Source organism: Myotis yumanensis, unplaced genomic scaffold, assembly GCF_028538775.1.
Source record: "Myotis yumanensis isolate MYYU_CA2020_CCGP unplaced genomic scaffold, mMyoYum1.0.hap1 SCAF_4, whole genome shotgun sequence".
NCBI classification, from domain to species: Eukaryota; Metazoa; Chordata; class Mammalia; order Chiroptera; family Vespertilionidae; genus Myotis; species Myotis yumanensis.
The window spans coordinates 107,104,757-107,124,588 of NW_027223755.1; the positions used below are offsets into that span (position 1 = coordinate 107,104,757).

The following is a 19,832-nucleotide window of genomic DNA, read 5'->3' on the forward strand; positions in this document are numbered from 1 at the left end:
CCCATGCAGCTTGCTTGTTCAGTCATTTGGTCATCCCTCACTAACCCCTGTGCTGGCCTGGTCATAGGCAGCCATCTTGTGAGGGTGTGAGGGTTAATTTGCATATCACCTCTTTATTATATAGGATGGGGAACTCTTTTAAAGGAAAGTTTGCATTGATGAAGCTAAACACAAATTCACAAAGCACTCAGACATGCATTTTATTGTAAGGAACTTGACTTATTTTTTTCTACTTTTAAAGAGCGATATTGTGCTGGGGTGAGGATAGTAGTGGTGGTACTAGAGAGAAATAGGGGGAGTTCATAAAATTATGTTTCTAGCAGTAATCTTACTGGGCTGAGGTGACAGCAGTCAGAGTTTGGGGCAGCCAGCATGGCTAGAAATTGAAAGCAAAGTCTTGGAGATTAGAGAATTACAGAGAAAGTACCCCCAAATCTACATAGAAATTCCTCTCAAGTCATTTGCAGGTCACTACTCCAAGGAACTCAGTTGATGACAGCAACTGGAGAGCTAAAGAGTTGAGCAGAAATTCAGCAGCTTCATGCTGCTGGGGAAATGGAGATTTAGGAGGAGCCTTTGTAAACAAATTGTTCTTCCTATTGGGACAATGTCCATTGAGTCCAGCAATTAGGAGAAACAATAGACCATAGAAATAGACCCACAGGTGATTCATAAATTAGAGTCATCAGACAGGAATTCAAAATGATGGAGAACCTCAGAAAAGACTTGAAATTCATAAAATAGAGTCAAATGGGAACTCTAGCCCTGAAAAACATGCTAACTGAAATGAAGAATTCAATAAATAGTTTCAATAGAAGATAAGAAGCAGAACAGAGAATTACTGTAGTGAACTGGAAGGTAAAGCAATAAAAATATACAGACTAACAGAAAGAGAGAAAAGGATGAAAACTAGAGAAAGAAACCATTAGAGCATTAGAGATGTATGGGACATGGTAAAAGATCTAATAAACATTGATTGGAATTCCAATAGGGAAGGAAGGAGGGAGGGAGTGAGGGAGGGAGGGAAGAGAAGAGAAGAGAAGAGAAGAGAAGAGAAGAGAAGAGAGAATAAGAAAGAAGCAATAGTTAAAAAAACTGTGATAAAGAATTTTCTAAAACTGGTGAAAGATATCAAGATTCTCTATTAAAGTAGGATAAATATAAAGGAAATCATACCATGGTACAATACACTGGTGTACACAACATTATACACTGTATTAGATCAAGGCACAAACTGCTGAAGACCAAAGACAAAGACAAAAAGCTAAAAGCAGCCAGAAAAAACATGCAGTTTTCTAGTATGTAACAGAATAGCTACCGTGTATTGAGCACCTGCTATGTGGCAAACACTGTGCTGTGTGCTTTGCAGACACTATTTCATTTCATTTTCACCACTGGGAAGGTACAATTATTGTCCTCCATGTAAAAATAAGGAATCGAGACTCAAAGAGGTCAGATAAGCTGCCCAAAGCCATAGAGCTGCGGAGCAGAGGAGCTGGGCCTCACACCTGCCTGTCTGACTCCCAAGCCAGGCTGCTCACCACTGTGATGCCCTCCCCCTGCAGGAGAGATCCAGAGCACCGTCACCTATGACCTGGCTCTAGACTCCACGCGCTCAAGTCCCCGGGCCGTTTTCGACGAGACGAAGAACAGCACACGCAGACAGACACGGGTCTTGGGGCTGAGTCAGACGTGTGAGACACTGAAGCTACACTTGCCGGTGAGCAGGGAGCAGCCACAGGGGCCTTCAAGCACAGGGTGGGTTTGGGAAGCTCAGAAGGCAGACCCCCAAACCAACACTGTCTCTCAGGACTGTGTAGAGGACTCAGTGACCCCCATTGTCCTGCGCCTCAACTTCTCTCTGGAGGGGCAGCCCTTGTCCTCCTTCGGGAACCTGCGGCCCGTGCTGGCTGTGGATGCTCAGACGCTCTTCACAGCCGCGGTGAGTCCCGGAGGCGGGCCCTGCAGGGGACGGGAGGTCCCGATGCCAACATGGTTGGGCCTCATTTCATTTCAAAATTTTATTGTTTCATGTCACAACGTTTCATGATTTCCTTTCATTTGTTTCATCACATCCTATTTTCTTGCAGTTTCCCTTTGAGAAGAATTGTGTCAATGACAGTGTCTGCCAGGATGACCTCAGCATCAGCTTCAGTTTCACGAAGTGAGTTTCTCTTCCTTGTCGCTGCCTCCCAGCCTACGCCGAGACCCGGTGCTCGGCCTCCCCTGCCCCAGGAGCCGGGCACAGCTGCTGTTCTGGCAGTGTCTGCGTGGCTGCCCACCCACTGGCTTCTCTCTCCAAGTGTCCACGCCTCTTCCCCCCCAGAGCCGACTTCCCACAGGGGAGCCCTCAGCATGTCTGGCCTGGCTTGTTCCCCCCACAGCCTGCACACCCTGGTGGTGGGTGGCCTCCGCAACTTCAACGTGACGCTGACTGTGAGGAACCAGGGCGAGGACTCCTACGGGACTCGGGTCGCCTTCTTCTACCCGCCTGGCTTGTCCTATCGGACGGTGTCAGGGGTCCAGGTAGCCAAATACTTCTCAGGCTCCCCCTGGCCTTCTTTCTGGGTCCCCAGGCCGTGGCTGACGTCACCACCTCTCCCTCCCTTGCCTTCCAGTCCCCGCAGTCATGGCGATCCTGGCGCGTGTTCTGTGATTCCGGCCCCTCCACCCAAACCAGGACCTTGCACAGCAGCAGTTGCACCATAAACCACCCCATCTTCCCAAGCAACTCAGAGGTCAGGCTGCGGACCCCGCTCACCTTTTCTCCTTCGTCTTCTTCTGAATTCCCTTCTTTCCCTCCTCCTCCCCCTCCCCTTCCCCACTTTCTCCTCCTCCTTCCTCTTATTCCTCTTGTAAAGCTTCCTTTTTTGAGAAACAGCTTTATTGAGATATAATTCAAATACCGCATCACCCACCCATTTAAAGCATTCCCATTCGGTGGCTCCTAGGTTGTTCACAGACTTGTGCTTCCATCACCTCGATCAATTTTAGAATATTTTCTTACCCCAAGAAACGACTCTGGTCCCCTTAGCCATCAGCCCCCGTTCCTATTTCTCCCAGCCCCAGGCAACCGCTAGCCCACTTTCCGCCTCCAGATTCTCCCATCCTGGACAGGTCGTACCAGTGCGTCCTATAGCGCGTGGTCCTCTGTGACCAGCTTCTTTCACGCAGCAGCAGGTTTTCAAGGATCATCCACGTTGCGGAACTTCATTGCTTTTGCCTGCTATTCTGTTAGATGGATGCACCACCCTTACTTATTCATGCTCCCATTAAGGAACATTTGGCTGCTTCTTCTCTCCTATTCTTGTTGTCTCTCCTTTCTCCAACTCCAGGTCACCTTTAACATCACATTGGACGTGGACCCTGATGCTTCCCTTGGAGACAGACTGCTTCTCAAGGCCAATGTGACCAGGTACGGGCATCCTCTGCGTTAGATCACGCCCACTCGCCCCCCCTCCCCCCACCCCGCACTGGTTCTTGCTTCAGCTCATTCATTCAACAAACACTGAATGAACACCCACACCCACCGTGTGCCAGGCATTGGGCCCAGTGCCGGTGGGACAGGGATGGACGAGACGCTGAGCTGCCCTCACAGGGGTTATCACTTAGTGGCGAAGGCAGGCAGGAGCGCTGGCGATTACCATACACTGGAATGGCCTTCCTGTGCTCTCGGGAGCTGGGCGTTCAGAGAGGAATCCTGGAGAAGATGTGCTGAGGCTCTGAGTTGGCCAAATAAAGACATAAATTGGGGGGGGGGGGGGCGCGTGAAGACAGAATGAAGGAAGAGCGTACGGAGGAAGAGCCGGAGACTGGAAGGATCGGACTGTGTGGGAGCGTGGCCCAGGCACATGACGTAGGGTTTAAGGAGTGGCTGAGATGTGGGCATAACTGAGACAGTGTCATGAACTGGCTGATGGGTGCTGTCAGCACATCTGCAGCATGACCTGGGCGTGACAAGGTCACATTTGCGTGGTAGAAAGACCACCCCCAGGAGGGCTGGGGCTTGGGGTGTGAGCAGTTTCGAATTCAGGGACCAGTGAGAAGAAGGCAGCACACACATCCGGGAAGTAGGGGTGGGCCTGGGCGAGGTGCAGGCAGGGGGTGGAGAACAGTGGTGGGTGGGATGCAGAAAGGACGAACTCGGTGGTTGGTTTGAGGTGGAGGGAGAGGAAGAGAGAGAAGAAAAGCTCTGTCTCCCTTCAGTGAGAACAACTTGCCGAGAACCAACAAAACGGAGTTCCAGCTGGCGCTGCCCGTGAAGTACACCGTCTACATGGTGGTGGCCAGGTGCTGTGCCCAGAGCTCCCCTCCCCCTGCGCACGGGCCGGACGGGCCATTGAGCACCTGTGTGTGTCAGTCTGCACACGTGTGCCCGTGTGCTCTGAGGATAAACGTGCATGTGTGTGTGTGTGCATGGGTATTTGTGTGTGTGAGCATGTGTGTGCATGTGCATGTGCGTGCACATGTGTGTGAAGCCCAGTCACACACATCACCCCTTGCACTCCATCTGCTCGCACCCTCTCAGGCCCGTATTACCCATGTGCCTGTTTACCCCTTACACACGTAGTCCGAGACTCCCCTTCCAGAACATTCCTGATGTTCTCTCACCGGCTCCTTCTTCTTTCTACCATCAGCCGTGAGGTCTCCACCAAATATCTCAACTTCACAGCTTCAAAGAAGACCAGCCATGTTATAAACCATCAGTATCAGGTGGGGAGCCGAGGGCCGGGTGGGGTGCAGAATAGTGACGGGAAGCGTGCGTCGGGGCCTGCTGTGTGCCAGGCTCTGTCCGAGCTCGCTCTCACTCTGCACACACAGGCGTGCACACACGTGTGTGCATACAGTCATCCCTCGGTCTCCGCCGGATGTTAGTTCCAGGATTCCCCCTTTACCCAAATCCGTGATGCTCACGTCCCTTAGATAAATGGTGTCGTATTTGCCTATAACCCACGCACATCCTGGATCACTGAATCCCAGGGCAGTGTAAATGCTACGTAAACAGCTGTTGTACTGTATTGCTTAGGGAATAATGACAAGAAGTCGGCACGTGTTAGGCAACCGTCGCAGGCCTAGCTACATAGCACACACATCAGCAACAACATTACATTTCCTACTGGGTATTTTCCTTCTGGGCTTTAACCCACGACGCCCAACCCGTGGATGCCGAGGGCGGCTGTACACACACGTACATAATTCACTCATTTTACCTCCATAATGGCTGCGACGGAGGCACCGCCCGTTTACAGATTGAGACACGGCTCAGCGAGGTTAATGACACCCCGAGGTCTCACCACAGTAAGGATGAGCCGCTGCTTAGCACCAGCCCCTCTGGCCCGTGAGCAGGTGTTTAAGGCCACACTTGCCGGCCTCCCAGAAAGCAGGTGGCGGGCGCTTGGTCACCAGGTGTCCTGGGCAGGTGGGGGCGGGGTGCAGCGACAGCGAGGCCGGCGCCCTCACACCCCGCCCCCGCCGCTTGCAGTTCAACAACCTGGGGCAGAGGAGCCCCCCCATCAGTGTGGTCCTCTGGATCCCCATCTGGCTGAACCAGGTGACCGTGTGGGGCCACCCAGACGCCGTCTTCTCCCCGGTAAGCCCAGCTGGGCCTGAGGCGTGGGCCCCGCTCCTCCCTCCACAGCCCTGGTCTTTCCTAAAATCTCCGTTTCCTCTGCTGGGTTTTGGAGCCATTTCTGACCGTCTCTAGGGCCTAGGACATCTTCCCCTCCCTTGGGGTGCACCCAGGAGCCCTCACGTCTCCCTTCACAGCACCCCTCTTTCCTCAGGACCTGAACAGGACATGCCGCCGGGAGGAGAGGGTGCCCCCTGGCTCCAGCTTCCTGGCTGAGCTGAGCAAGGCTCCGGTGCTGGTAAGAATGCGGGCAACCCTAGCTTCGGGCCGCGCAGACTCAGCACTGCCCCCTGGTTGGTGCCGGGGCTGGCCCGGGGCGCGTGCTCTGCACCAGCTTCCCTAGCGCCCCTCCTCCGCCCTCCCCAGAACTGCTCCGTCGCCGTGTGCCTGAGAATCCAGTGCGACATCGCGTCCTTCGGCAGCCAGGAGGAGTTCGGCGTCACCCTCACCGGCAACCTCTCCTTTGACTGGTACATCAAGGTATGCGGGGCCCGAGGCTCAGCGGGTCTGGACACGACGCTGCCCAGGCCCGGGCCCAGCTCTGCCTCTCTCTCCCCAGACTCCGCACAACCACCTGCAGGTGGTGAGCACAGCGGAGATCCTGTTTGATGACCGGAGGTTTGCCCTGCCCTCAGGACAGGAGGCGCTGGTGAGGACCCAGGTAACTGTCTGGGGCCCGGAGGGGCTCCTGGAAGGGGGAGGGGAGGCTGGATTGTGGGGCTGTCTGGGTAAAGAGAGGGAGATTGAGAGGGGTGGGGAGGAGGGGGAGTGAGGGCTGCGGTTGGGGGCACGGGGAGGGGTTAGTCATTAGGCCCAGGGTGCAAGGTCTGGCTCGGGGACCTCCAGTAACCCAGAGCCTGTCTCCCCTGGCGCGTCCCTCCCTTCCCCTTCCCCTTCCCTGCCCCAGACAGAGACCAAGGTGGAGCCATATGAGGTGTACGACCCGGTCCCGCTCATCGTGGGCAGCTCCGTGGGGGGGCTGGTCCTCCTCGCCCTCATCACAGCTGCACTGTACAAGGTACCCCCTGGGCGCCCTCTGCCTGCCCCTCCCGCCCCCTCGCTGCTTCCTTTGGCAAGTCCCAGGCCTCAGTTTCTTCAGCTGTAAAATGGGAACACAAACACCATTTGGTGAGGTAACTGAGTTAGTGTGTGCAGAGCACTGAGAGTGCCCGGTGCAGATTGACCACTGGATCAGGAGCAGCTCTCCTCCTTCTTAGAGTATTTTCTTTTCTTCCTTTCCTGGCCCCAATATTTTTTAAAAATATATTTTTATTGATTTCAGTGAGGAAGGGAGAGGGAAAGAGAGACAGAAACATTAATGATGAGAATCATTGATTGGCTGCCTCCTGTAAGCCCCCTACTGGGGATTGAGCCACAACCCCAGCATGTGCCTTTGACCGGAATGGAACCTGGGACCCTTCCATCCACAGGCCCACGCTCTAGCCACTGGGCAACACCAGCTAAGGCCCTGCCCCGATAGTGATGCCATCTTCCTCCACCCTGCTCCACTTTTCCCAGGTCCCTTCTATACTCTGACACATGATTCGTTGCATCTCTTGATCCTTCTGTCTCCACTCGGGTCTGCACGGCCCTGGCATTCAGGGCCTTGACTCCCCTGTCCCTGCCCCACAGCTCGGCTTCTTCAAGCGGCAGTACAAGGACATGATGAGTGAAGCTGCTCCTGAAGCTGCTCCTGAAGCTGCCCCACCCCAGTAGCTGCTCCTGCCCACTGAGTAGCGTCTCCTGGAGCCAGCAGGACTCTGGTTAGACCAGCGCACAGGCGGCTACACAGATGCATCTGTCCGACCTTCCGTCCGTCTGTCCGTCCGTCCGGAGACTGGTGCTGATGTCTCACTCAGAAAAGACCTGCTTGGGTTTCCATTCCTATTCATGTTTGCGTGCGAGTGTGTGTGCGAGTGTGTGGGCTGTGTGTCTCAGATGTCTCTTGCATGCGGGCCAGAAGCTTTGGCAAACCCTCAGGCACAGGGAATGCTCGGGCTCGCGCGCGCGTGTGGGTTCAGCCTTCCTCCAGGACAGAGTGATGGCAGCTCCTGCGGGAGGACCTGAAGGGAAGGCAACAGATGCTGTCCCTGCGGAAGGAAGCGAGGCCTCCCTTCTCGGGCGAGCGCACACCTGCAGAAGCCTGGACAGCCACGGCCCAGGCCGCTTGGGAGCCATGCTAAGGCCCGGACCTGGTCAGCCAACAGGGTCCTGCCAAACCCACTGCACACCAGAGCTAAAAGCGTCCGGTCGGCAATGACACACCTCCCTTTACCTATCAGTTATTTATTATTTTAATGTTACTTTTATTCTTTGAATTGATCAACCTGTTCATAGTATAAGTCAAAAGTCTCCCTTCCAGCCTGATCGCCCAGCCACTTAAGTCACTTCTGAAGGACAGTCAAGTCCATGTGTTTTCGGGCCCCCTTCCCACAGACTATGCAAACACACACCAACACATGCACACGCGTACACACACACACACACACGCTTCTCACACAAGTGATAGCACAGGTTATTTATCCTCTTCTGCATCATGCTTTCTTCACTCATATAGCTCAGACATTGTTTCATATAAGACATAAAGGCATTTCATTTTTTTATACAGCTCAACAGTAGTTCATTGTGTCATGAGTCATAATGCATTTAACCAGCCTCCTTTTGATATATTGGTCCAATCTCTTGTGATTAAAACGAAGGTGAATTAATAAATTGAATATATGCCATTTTTGCATATGTGTAAAGATAATTTAAAGGATATAGTCCCAGAAGTTTGCATTCTCCCAAAAGCAAACCCAAGATAAGAATTTAAGTGAAAGAATTGTGTTTAACAGCGGTATCAGGAAATACCAATAGAGCACAGAAGTCCTATAACTGAGGACTTGCAGAAGAAGCCACATTGCGATTGGTAGGAAGGGCAGAGACACAGAAAGGACTGGCCCTGCCTCCATGAGTGGCAGCCGGGATCCCAGCGTGATAGCTCAGCTGCAGAGGTCCCCCTGGGGGGCATGGGGTCTCACCCCCAGCCAGGCTCCCCAGCCCAGAACAGCAGAGCCAGGTACCCTCTCAGGCACAAGGACTCATTCATAACATCTGGCCGTGAACATCGGCAGGGATTCTGTCTGCCAGGGGGAGATGGGAGTCTGTAGAGACACAGGTGCCCTCTTAAAGGGCCAATGCACAAAATCTCATTTACAGCCCCCCTCTCCCTCCCGCTCCCATGGGCCCTAGCAGTGGGAGGGCATAGCGGACCGGAATCATGTGAGGAGAGACTGCAGTTTGTGGCTCTGGGGAGAGAGAGCTGAAGGGACAGCCGCTGGGAACTCTGCTGAATCCCTCTACGGCACCTCAGATACCATCTTTCTCGCTCTAATACAGCGGTTCTCAACCTGTGGGTCGCGACCCCTTCGGCGGTCGAACGACCCTTTCACAGGGGTCGCCTAAGACCATCCTGCATATTTACATGACGATTCCTAACAGTAGCAACATTACAGTGATGAAGTAGCAACGAAAATAATTTTATGGCTGGGTCACCACATGAGGAGCTGCACTGAAAGGGCCAGAAGGTTGAGAACCCGACTTAAGGGCAGAGATCATGACTGGAGCCTGTGTTCCCTGTCATGGTGCCTGGATAAATACTCAAACGCCTTCCAGTCCAACTGACTGTGATGAGAGGCCCACCGCTGCTGGGGCTCTGATTTTTATTGACGGGGCCTCACTTGTTCTGCGCCTTTACAGAGGGGTGAGTAGGGGTGAGGGAATTTGGGGAAAACGAGACAGAATTCTCCTCCTGCAAGATTTTGCTAAGCTGGCGCCCGGGACCGCCGGGCATTTGTCCAAATAAAACCCGGACACACAGCAATAACAGTCACTGGTCTCCTAGGCTAATGTGGGGATCAAACCCCAGCTGCAGGCCTCACCCCGCGGTCAGGGCCGATGGGTGGAGCTGGGCTGGTGCTCCTGACTCCGGGGAGGGGGCGACTTCCGGTGACCCGGGAAACTACCGCCAACCGAACGAACCATCAGAGACGCACAGAGGATGGTTCAAAACACCAAAGACAACGCTGGCGATTCCTTCAATCTCTGGGGTCAAAACAAACCAAAAGAAAACCCTGAACTTGTGGGCGCGCGCGCGCGCGGAAAAACGTTGCTCCAGGGAAAAGCGATTCAGGCCCGGGGAGGGCTGCGGGCTGGAGGCCGGGGCGCCGCGCCGCGGGCGGGCGAAGGCTCTGCGCCAGGCCCGCGCGGAGCGGCCGGAGCTGGGGGCGCGGGGGCGCACACGGAGGCCGCGGGGGCCACGCTGCGCCCGGCCTCGCCTCGAGCAGAGCCCTTTCCTCCTACGCAGCGACCGTGGCGGAGCTGCAGTGCGCACGCTGGGCCGGCCTGAGGCAAGCGGACTCGCCCTCCCACCAACCATCTCAGGCGCCGCCAGCCCGCCCGCCCCCCTCTCCTCGCCTGCAGGGCGGCCCCTCACTTACCGGCAGCCGGCGAACACTCGGGCAGGTCCCCGGACAGGCCCATGGCGGAGGCTGGTCGGAGGAGCAGCTTCTTCGCCTGAGACCGCGGGAGGCTTCTCCTGGGCCGGCCGCAGCTGCAGGCACCTGGCCCAGCTTTGTCAGGAAGGACATCCGGAAGGTCGTCCGGAAGACGTCGGGTCTAATTAGCATACTACCCTGGGATGACATCAAACTAAAAGTTTTTGCACAGCAAAGGAAACCAGCAACAAAATAAAAAGACAGCCCACTGCAGGGGAGAACATATTTGTCAGTGATACATCCAAAATTTATAAAGAACTCGTACAACTCAACACCAAAAGAAAACAAACAATCCAATTTAAAAAATGGGTAAAGGACCCGAGTAGACATTTCTCCAAAGAGGACATACAGATGGCCAATAGACATATGAGAAGATGCTCAATTTCTCATTAATCATCAGAGAAATGCAAATTAAAACCACAATGAGCTATCACCTCACACCTGTCAGAATGGATCAGAATAAAGCAGCAAACCACAAGTGTTGGCGAGGACGTGGAGAAAAGGGAACCCTGTGCACTGTTGGTGGGAGTGCAGACTGGTGCAGCCACGTGGAAAACAGTATGGAGTTACCTCAAAAAATTAAAAATGGCCCTAACCGGTTTGGCTCAATGGATAGAGCATTGGCCTGTGGAATGAAGGGTCCCGGGTTTGATTCCGGTCAAGGGCACATGCCAGTAGGGGATATGCAGAAGACAACAGATCAATGATTCTCTCTCATCATTGATGTTTCTCACTCTCCCTCTCCTTTCCTCTCTGAAATCAAAAATATATTAAAAATTTTTTTTAAATGAAACTGCCTTGTGACCCAGCAATTCCACTTCTGGGAATATATTAGAAGAAACCTGAAACACTAATTTGAAAGAACATATTCACCTCCACGTGTGTCACACCAGCTAGGGCAAGGGTGAACCTAAGTGGGGGCAGCTGAAAGGCTTAGAAAAGACAGACAAGAGAATGAAAGCCGGGTCTCGGTGGGACGCTGCCCACAAGCCGTGTCTTTATTTTATAGCAGATGCCATGAGGCAAAGTAAGGGCGTGACCAAGATGTTTACAGCATTCTCGTGGGTTTTAATCCTTCTCAACTACATGCACCTGAACTCTATCAAGCCTACATCACTCAGGCACGCGGGGCCATGTGTTCGGACCATAGGCTCAAGCTCACAACTACAGCTGTTGGCTATCATTGTGCTGGGAGGGCCCTGCTCTCCAAGCTGGGACTTGCACGTGGCAATGAGAGGACTGTGCCCTCTCACTAGTCCAAGGCTTGTACCTGTCCAAACACTGTAGCTGCTCCCCACATCCATGTTCATAGCAGCGCTATTTACAATAGGCAAGATCTGGAAGCAGCCCAAGTGCCCATCAGTAGATAAATGGATAAAAAGGCTGTGGTACATTTACGCAATGAAATACTAATCATCCACAAAAAAGATGGAAATCTTACCTTTTGTGACACCATGAACGGACCTGGAGGGTATTATGCTCAGTGAAATAACCCAGTTAGAGAAAGACAAGTGCCATATGATTTCACTTATGAGTGAAACCCAATGAACAAAATACACTAACAAAATAGAAACACACTCATAGATACAGAGAACAGATTGACAGCTGTCAGAGGAGAGGGGTTTAGGAGCTGGATAAAAGGTGAAGGGATTAAGCAAAAACAAAACAAAACACCCAAAATCCGCACTAAAAACAACTCATAGACAACAGACCACTGTATGGTGATTACCAGAGGGAAAAGGTGGTGGGGGAGGTAGAGGAAGGTAAAGAGGGGATAGATGGTGATGGAAGGAGACTTGGGTGGTGAACACACAACACAATATACAGACGATGCATTATAGAATAGTACACTGAAACCTATATAATTTCATTAACCAATGTCACCCCAATAAATTCAATAAAAATAAAAGAAATGCCACTAAGGGAGGGATGTGGACTGGGAAGAGAAGGCAGCCAGTAAAGGTGGGTAATCAAACGAAGCACCGCTGTGAGCCCCTAGATCAGAGGTGGGCAAACTTTTTGACTCGAGGGCCACAATGGGTTCTTAAACTGGACCGGAGGGCCGGAACAAAAGCATGGATGGAGTCTTTGTGTGAACTAATATAAATTCAAAATAAACATCATTACATAAAAGGGTACGGTCTTTTTTTTTTTTTTTTTTTTAGTTTTATTCATTTCAAATGGGCCGGATCTGGCCCGCGGGCCGAAGTTTGCCCACGGCTGCCCTAGACCATAACCCCACCGGGAGCCCGGGGAGAGCAGACCATGCACCTGTACTGGGTCGACCGAGGAGAGAGGGACGGGAGTGTGTAAACACAATTCCACACCATCATTGGCAGAGAGCTACTCTAGGGAGGGGGACGTGCCTTCCCTGGGGCCTCTGGCCTGCCTTGAGTGTGGGCAGAGTGGGTTCTGGGGCCAAAGAGAGGGATGCAGGGTGCTCTAGGGGGAAGTCCGACAGGGGAGGATAGCCCCAGGCAAGGCCACGGGGATCCAGGCAGGGCACCAGCAGCACCTGCTACCAAGGGTGCTTCAGGTTAAGTTTGGATAACTGCTTCTAGGTAGCCCTCCCTCCTCCGGGAGCACCCCGGTGCCCACACCCCGTGTTTGTGACGGTGCAGTGACCGTGACTCTGGCCTGGGCATGCGCCCTGTCTGGTTCTCACACCAGTGATGTTAAGTGGCCTCCACTGGCTATTTAGTAGCATTTGAATTTCACTTACAGCTGATGGAGGCTGAGTGGTCATCCAACTGCCTGAGGTCACGCAGGGAAAGGCCTGGAGCTGGGATTCGAACCCGGTTCTGTCTCTTTTCCCTCTCACTGTCCTGATGGCCTCGGAGGAATGGCCCATTCTGCCCGCAGCAGGCACGAGGGAGGCATGGGAGAGAGGCTGTCATTTAGCCGGTTCACTGAAATACAGGAAAACCATGGCTTAATCAGTGGTTCTCAACCTGTGGGTCGCGACCCCTTTGGCGGTCGAACGAGCCTTTCACAGGGGTCGCCTAAGACCATCTTGCATATCAGATATTTACATTACGATTCATAACAGTAGCAACATTACAGTTATGAAGTAGCAACGAAAATAATTTTATGGTTGGGTCACGACACGAGGAACTGTATTTAAAGGGCCAGAAGGTTGAGAACCACTGGCTTAAATGAACATCAGTTCCTGTTGGGATAGGAAGCAGGAATGGCTAAATTCTACCCAGATCGGGGAGGGACCCCTGGCTCAAGTCAGAGGGCAGCACAGCGAGGCTAGGGGCGTGGGCAGGGCTCCCTAAGCCGGAGTGAGGAGTTTCTGTTTTATTCAAAGCACTGGATGTCACTAGAGGGTGACGACTGAGAGCAGGGCCCTGCGTACACTTGGCTGTGCACACACGAGCCGCCTTTCCATGGTTCTACACCATTTCTTCTCCTGACTGTAAACTCCATTCAGAACGTTTTTCTATTCTCTAAGGTGAAAGCTGAAAGGGCTCGGTATCTCCAGCAGCCTCACTGACGGGAGAGGAGAAGGCATCCGAGTGCGCAGCCCAGGTCCCCGTCGGCAGCCGAGGGCTGTGGCTCAGAGCCCACAGGGGCACCTTTGCATTGGAAGCTGTGCCGAGTGCAGCCAGACCGGAGCTTACAGGGGGTTAGAAAGGAAATCCTTTTAGTGACAGATGACCCGAGATGGCCACATGGGCCCTAACAAGGCCGCAAATCGCTGCTGATGAGCAGCCAAGCCCAGGACAAGAGGCCCTGGGTTTTCTGTTTTGGGGTCTCTTGCTTCAGAAAGAATAAATCCCTTCAGTGTCCAGCCTCTTTTTCTTACTTAAAATAGGGTTCTCATCCTGGCTACAGCGGCAGATTGTTACAGCTGTGAGCCCAGGGAATTGCGCCTCCCTACACCCGCCCCTTTGGCCCCTTTGCCCGGTGACACTGCGACTCCTCCCCTTTGGCGGCAGCGGGCCTGTCTCTGCGCCTGGAACGTGGCTGCGCTCCTGGCTGCCTTGACCCGTAGGACGCAGGCGGAGGGACGACCTGAAGCCCAGGCCCCCAAAAGCACTGCGGCCGCTCACAACCCTGAGCCGACATGGGGAGCCCGTCCAGCCCCGCCAAGTCCCACCTTTCTCATCTCACAGCACACGGAAACGCGCCCCTGAAATTCTGCGGCACCCCCAAAATACATTCTTTGTCATGTGACAAAAATGGGTATACCTTTGATTCATTCACACCGATGACTATGGTTGTGTTGGTCTTGTCACTTTTTTCATTTGACAATCAGAGGGAAAAGGAGTCAGGTAGCGCCTGTTTTCAGCATCCCTGTGGCACACCTTTTGGAAATCATCGATCTAACCCACTGGTGACCTTGCGGCCACAGGGCGATGGCCGAGGCCCCCTGCTGGCCGCCAGCACAGCTGCAGGCATGAGGTCCTGGTGGCGGTTCCAGCCCAGGCCAACCCAGCAGGAGAACTGCCCAGGTTGTCACCTCACAGAACTGTGAGAAATAGAAATAGTCTCAATCCGTGGTGTTTGGAGTGATTTGTTGTGCTTCAGTGGATAACTCGCACAGCCTCCCAGTGAAAGAGGCTATTTCCCAGCTTCCCTTGCAGCTAGGGATGGCCAGGTGGCTGGGCTCCGGGCCTAGGAGGTGAGCAGGGTTGGTGAACAACTTCTGGGTCAGGTCCTTTGAGGGAAGGAGTGTCCTCCTCTTCTCCTTGTCCTCTTGGCAGCAGCTGGAGCACCAACGCCATGGGCACCACTGCGGACCCTGCAGCCAGGCGAGGGCAAGCCCAGGAATGCCTGCCCGAGAGACAGAGGAGACGGAGGAGCAGCTGCCCCTCCAGAGAGCCGCTCCGCATTCACAGCCACACCAGGGACAGGAGTGAGCGCTGATCTTGGCTCAGACGTTGCTGCTCCAAGGCCCTGGTCCAGCGGCTGCCCCTGCATTGTAGCTAATCCACTAGCTCCCAAACGTTCTGTTTCCCACTTGGTTCGAGAAGCTAAACCCATGGCAATGCCTGGAGGCTTCTTGATGGTCTTGCTACCCCAACTCCTAGCATTTCAGTCTCCCCTTCTTATCACGATCCTCAACCTGGCTGGCACCGGAGTGGAGGGGCCAGGAGTGTCCCCCTTCATCCATCCTGGGGGCGGTCACAGGCTTCAGTTATGTTCTCCATCAGCAAGACCTTCCTGACGTCCCACTTGGTCCAGTCTTCAAGCATTTGCCCTCAGCCTCTGAGAGCACGCGGGGAGGGTCCTACTCCTCCCTCCCTTCCCTCCTGGTGAAAAGAACAGACCTGCTTCTCCTGCAGATGCATGAGGAAGGCGCCAGGAGGGAGCCCCCTCCCTCCCTCCTGAGAGATGACCCGGAGGGTGTGTCCTCAGGGCGCGGCTCCCCTTCCCCAGGGAAAGCTCAGGCTTTGGGCTATTTTTCGGAAACCTTAGTTGTTAACCATCTACCGTTTAGAAAAGAGATCCCACACCAGCGACCTCTGAGCCAGCTTCGGCCTGCAGGCCTTACTGGTTTTGTTGATCTGATTTTGATTCGTTGCTGACATTGTAACATGGAGAGATTTCTGAGAGAAATCCGGACTGATGGTGTCTCTTGAAAAAATGGGAAAGTTTGGCAGCGTGAGGCTCCGCTGGAGAGACACCCAGGCAGGGCGTGGCTCTCCGGTTCACCCCACAGCACCTGCCTGGGAGCCAGCGCCGTCCTGGGTAAGGTGACCGCTGAGGCCCTGCGCCATCCGGCCTCTCTTCACTTCCGCTCCTGTCCTGCCCTCTCACCCTCGGCTTTCACCATATTTAGGGGAACTAATCAGGGCCCTTTTGAAAGCAAAAGGAAGTGTGATTGTTAATCACAGTGGATTGTCGGGCCTGAACACGGCTTGCTGGGGACAGATGGGAACGTATCTCTGGTCCCTACATTCCTCTCCCTTCCCAGCCTTTGCCCACACTGTTCCCTCTGCCCAGAACTGCCTCACCTCCTTCATCTGAATCCTGTCTCAGCTGGGGGTCGCCGCCTCCTGACTCTAGCGAGAAGGAGCTCCACGTGCCGCCCCAGTAACCTGTATTTCCGCCCCTGGCGGCGTACATTCCTGCAGGGCAGAAAGCCTAGGACAGCATCTGCAACACGGAACAAAGCAGCAGCTGAATATATGTGCTGAGTCAATGAATGAATGAATGAATGGATGGGTAGCTTCCTGTTCTCTTTGTGTTCTCTACCAGAAGGCAGGGCTCTCAAACATCTGTTTCCTTACAGCCCGACGCGTTTCTTCTGGGCCATCGAGTATCTGGCTGTATGTGCCTGCCTCAGTTTTCTAAATCCTGAGGGACTGAACATACACCAGTGTGATGGGCAGACCACGCATGAAAAAGGAAGTGCCTCCCTGGCCGGTGTGGCTCGGTTGGTTGGGCGTTGTTCTGTGCACCGAAAGGGTGTCGGTTCGATTCCCAGCCAGGGCACATGCCCAGGTTGTGGGCTCGATCCCCAGTAGGGGGCGTGCCGGAGGCAGCTGCTCCATGTTTCCCGCTCACATCGAAGCTTCCCCATCCTCTGCCTGCCTTCGAGGCTGACTGTCTGCTGGAGCAAGCTCTGCGTCAACAGCCTTGGCCTGCTCTCCTGGGGCGGGCCTCGCGCCTGTTCACACTTCTCTGATTCGGCCACTGGGAGAGAATTATATATACAGGGCTACATTCTTTCCATTTTCCCTGTGGGCATTCTCAATTTGGCACAGACCTGGAAGAACAACTGCTGAAATCGGTCCCCTTTTCTGCCTCCTGCCCCTGCGGCCCGTGAATTACAGTTCTGGGCCCCTCGGCAGGCTGGGCTGAGTAAACACGAATTGAATGCATTGGCTGCCAGGCCTGCCAGATATGCAGTTGCCTGTGGAGAAGAATCCTGCTACCAAGCCAGGGCTAAGCTATAGAAGTTGAGCAGGAGGACCCAGCCTTGCCCCTCCTCTCCGGAACCCTCCCTCGCTTAATTCCCACTGGCATCCCTCGCCCAGCCCTCCGCGCACAGTCCCTGCCTGGCCCACGTTCCTCCTGAGACACTGGGTGTCTGCTCTGAGCCCCACTCCACCTTCCTAGGACCCCTTGCCCCCTCCACCCCCAGAAGAGATTAAGATGCAACCATATAGTCACTAGATGCAGTCTGTGCCCTCCCAGCTCCCGCTACTGGAGTAGCCCCGCGTTGCAAGGCGCTGGCAGCATCTGCATTGTGGGGGCCGTTGGCGGCTCACAATGGCCCCCTTTTCTGGAGAACCACCCGTGCTGAACAGGAGCAGCTCTATCCCGGGGTGTGTGTGTGTCGGGGCGGGGGAGTGGCCAGTGGCCAGTGACTGACCAACACAGCAAGTACTCCGCCGGCCCCTGCCTCGAGGTGAGGTGGGACCCATTCCGTGTGTGGCTCCTGCTCCAGAGCTGCCCCTGGGCCGAGGCCGGAGCCCTCCCTCCCCCTCTCAGTATCCCTTCCCTTCTTCCCTGCTCCGTCCCGCGTCCCCATCCCCTTGTCCTCACAGCCTCCTTCAACACACTGCCAGCACCCACCCCCAGCCTCGACAGCCAGACTAAGGTGACTGCCATCCTAACGAACTCTGGCCGCGGCGTCATTTTGTCTGACTCCACGTTGCAGTGATGCGATGCCTGTCCTGGCTGAGACGCTTGGCAGGAGTGAGTAGCTACTCGGTGGCTACCTGCTAACGAACGAGTGAGCCAATCCACCTTGCAGCAGTAGCAAGGCACGCCTTTGCGTTTACAGACTTTCTTAAGGGCCCCGGCAGCGCAATCTTGTACAGACTTGGAAAGGGAAGTGGGTGTCTGTGTGGCAGAGGGGTGCCCTGAGGGCGAGTGTAGCAGCCCCTGGTCAGGAAGGCCATGGCAGCTTTCAGATTCTCCCGCGTGGCTCAAACCCAGGCGCGCCCAGGAGGGCAGCTTTGGGGGATGAAAGGGGCCCTGGCAATCCTTATGCTGGGGCCACACTTGTAAACCAGACCCCGCGGTTACCCTGCGTTTAAGGCACCATCAAGGTCGAGGGAACCATTTTTTTTGAAAATGACACAATATTTGACATCGCCAGAGAAATATCAAAATAGTCATGGGAAGGAAAAGGAGATCTTTGGGGCCCTCGTGTGCACCTAGTTTTCCATCTGGGATTGCTTTCCTTTCGACTTGCAGAGCAGGGTGGGCAGGAAGTGGCCACCTGGGAGCAAGGCGCCCTCCACCTGCAGCCGCAGCTGTGGGCCTGCCCGGCTCAGACAGGGGGGCAGCTGCCCTCGCTTTCAGTTCCCAGCCAGGGCTCATGGATCCCTCCGTCTGCCCAGGGAGGCGCATGCGATTCTCATGTTGCAGGAGAGGATGCCCACGACCAGTGAGGGTGCGTGGCCTTGCGCAAGGTCAGGCAGGCTCCGCGGCGCGGGCTCCAGCCTGGTCTGCCTGCTCAGCTCTGTGGCTGCCCCGAGGCTGGGGCTGAGGCGGCTGGTGGGGCCTTCAGATGGGACAGCCGGCAGGAGGTAAAGCCTGTCACCAACACGCAGACCCACGGCCCTAACCCTGCCCTCCTTGTTTCTCTCTCCTCTTCCCTCTCTCTCTCCCCGGGGCCCAGTGACTTGTCTCCACTTCCCCTTCTCTCCTCGGCCTCTATTTTATAGAATTTACATACATATGAAGGGCTGTGTTGTCATTCTGGCTTCATCACTGGCCAGCTGTGGGAGGTGGAGCAGGAATACCCTTTAGCCAGCTCAGGGGCTTAGCCGACATGCGCATCTGAGCCCGCTGGGCCCCTTCCTCTTGCCTCACTCGCCACCCACATCCACCGTGTCCACATTGGCTCTGCTCCCTGACGTCCTTCACTTGACTTATTTTAAAACTTCCTGATCTGTGATTTGTGCAATGACTCAGCAGGCCTCAGGGCGTCTGAGCTGACCACTTGGTCCACTCGCTTCAAATCCGTGCAACTCCCCTTCCACCCATCCACCTACCTTCTCACTCACCCATCCACTGCCCTACCCACCCTTCCACCCACCACAGCCCACTCACCCATCCACTTGTTCACGCACAGTCCTTTCTACGCTCCCATCGCACATCCATCCACACGCCCAGCAGATGTGTAGGACCTCGTCGTGTCTGCTCCAGGTCTAACGGCCATCCTCAGAGAGACAAGGACAAATGAGTACGAACTGCCGTGAGAGGATGTCACCTTCTATTCGTCACTGAGGAAGGCTGATGTTGACTCCCTCCCTCGCCCTCAGCTTTTAACAACTGCAGCAGCACAGCAGCTGTGGGCAGAGGAAGGAGTAGGTCATTAGCAGTCAACACTTCCCTGCCTTGGAACCTGTCCTAGCTGAGCAACCTGAGGCACATGACTCAACTTCAGTGTCCGCTGGAGACAGAGAAGTGAGACAGAGTGCACGCAGCAAGAGGAGGGCTCGGGCCCCGTGGGTGGGTGTGGGTGGAAATGGACTAAGAAATCCCAGGGTTGCTGCATTCAGATTTCTGTTTTCTTCTTCCATGGAAAAGAAATGCCCCAGGAGAAAGACTCCAAATTCTTCAGTTCCACTTCGCTCTGGCACGTCAGACCTGAATTAAAACAGCTTCTGCCCTAGTTTCTTTACCAACGCCCCCCCGCCTCCACCTCCACCTCCAATATGTGGCAGATCAGGTGCACCCGCCCCCGCCCCCCCACG

General features: G+C 54.5%; 1 protein-coding gene and 1 long non-coding RNA gene across 2 annotated transcripts in view; one reads left to right on the top strand and one right to left on the bottom strand.

The window, feature by feature from the left end:
• ITGAM (integrin subunit alpha M) overlaps positions 1-8,586 on the top strand; it is a 52,232-nt gene extending 43,646 nt beyond the window's left edge. Inside the window, exons 17-30 of the mRNA XM_070413620.1 lie at positions 1,566-1,720; positions 1,811-1,942; positions 2,091-2,164; positions 2,385-2,526; positions 2,619-2,738; positions 3,336-3,415; positions 4,207-4,290; positions 4,638-4,713; positions 5,483-5,590; positions 5,784-5,867; positions 5,996-6,109; positions 6,189-6,290; positions 6,537-6,647; positions 7,262-8,586. Of these exons, the coding sequence (XP_070269721.1) occupies positions 1,566-1,720; positions 1,811-1,942; positions 2,091-2,164; positions 2,385-2,526; positions 2,619-2,738; positions 3,336-3,415; positions 4,207-4,290; positions 4,638-4,713; positions 5,483-5,590; positions 5,784-5,867; positions 5,996-6,109; positions 6,189-6,290; positions 6,537-6,647; positions 7,262-7,345 (1,466 nt within the window). The 3' untranslated portion in view covers positions 7,346-8,586. The remainder of the gene's footprint in view (positions 1-1,565; positions 1,721-1,810; positions 1,943-2,090; positions 2,165-2,384; positions 2,527-2,618; positions 2,739-3,335; positions 3,416-4,206; positions 4,291-4,637; positions 4,714-5,482; positions 5,591-5,783; positions 5,868-5,995; positions 6,110-6,188; positions 6,291-6,536; positions 6,648-7,261) is intronic.
• A 429-nt stretch (positions 8,587-9,015) lies between these two features.
• On the bottom strand, positions 9,016-19,682 carry LOC139009355 (uncharacterized). The gene is made up of 4 exons (XR_011471300.1): positions 19,186-19,682; positions 12,887-13,073; positions 10,108-10,302; positions 9,016-9,712 (listed from the first exon to the last, which is right to left on the bottom strand). It is a non-coding gene; the product is annotated as an uncharacterized lncRNA (long non-coding RNA).
• Between the last annotated feature and the right edge of the window lie 150 nt (positions 19,683-19,832).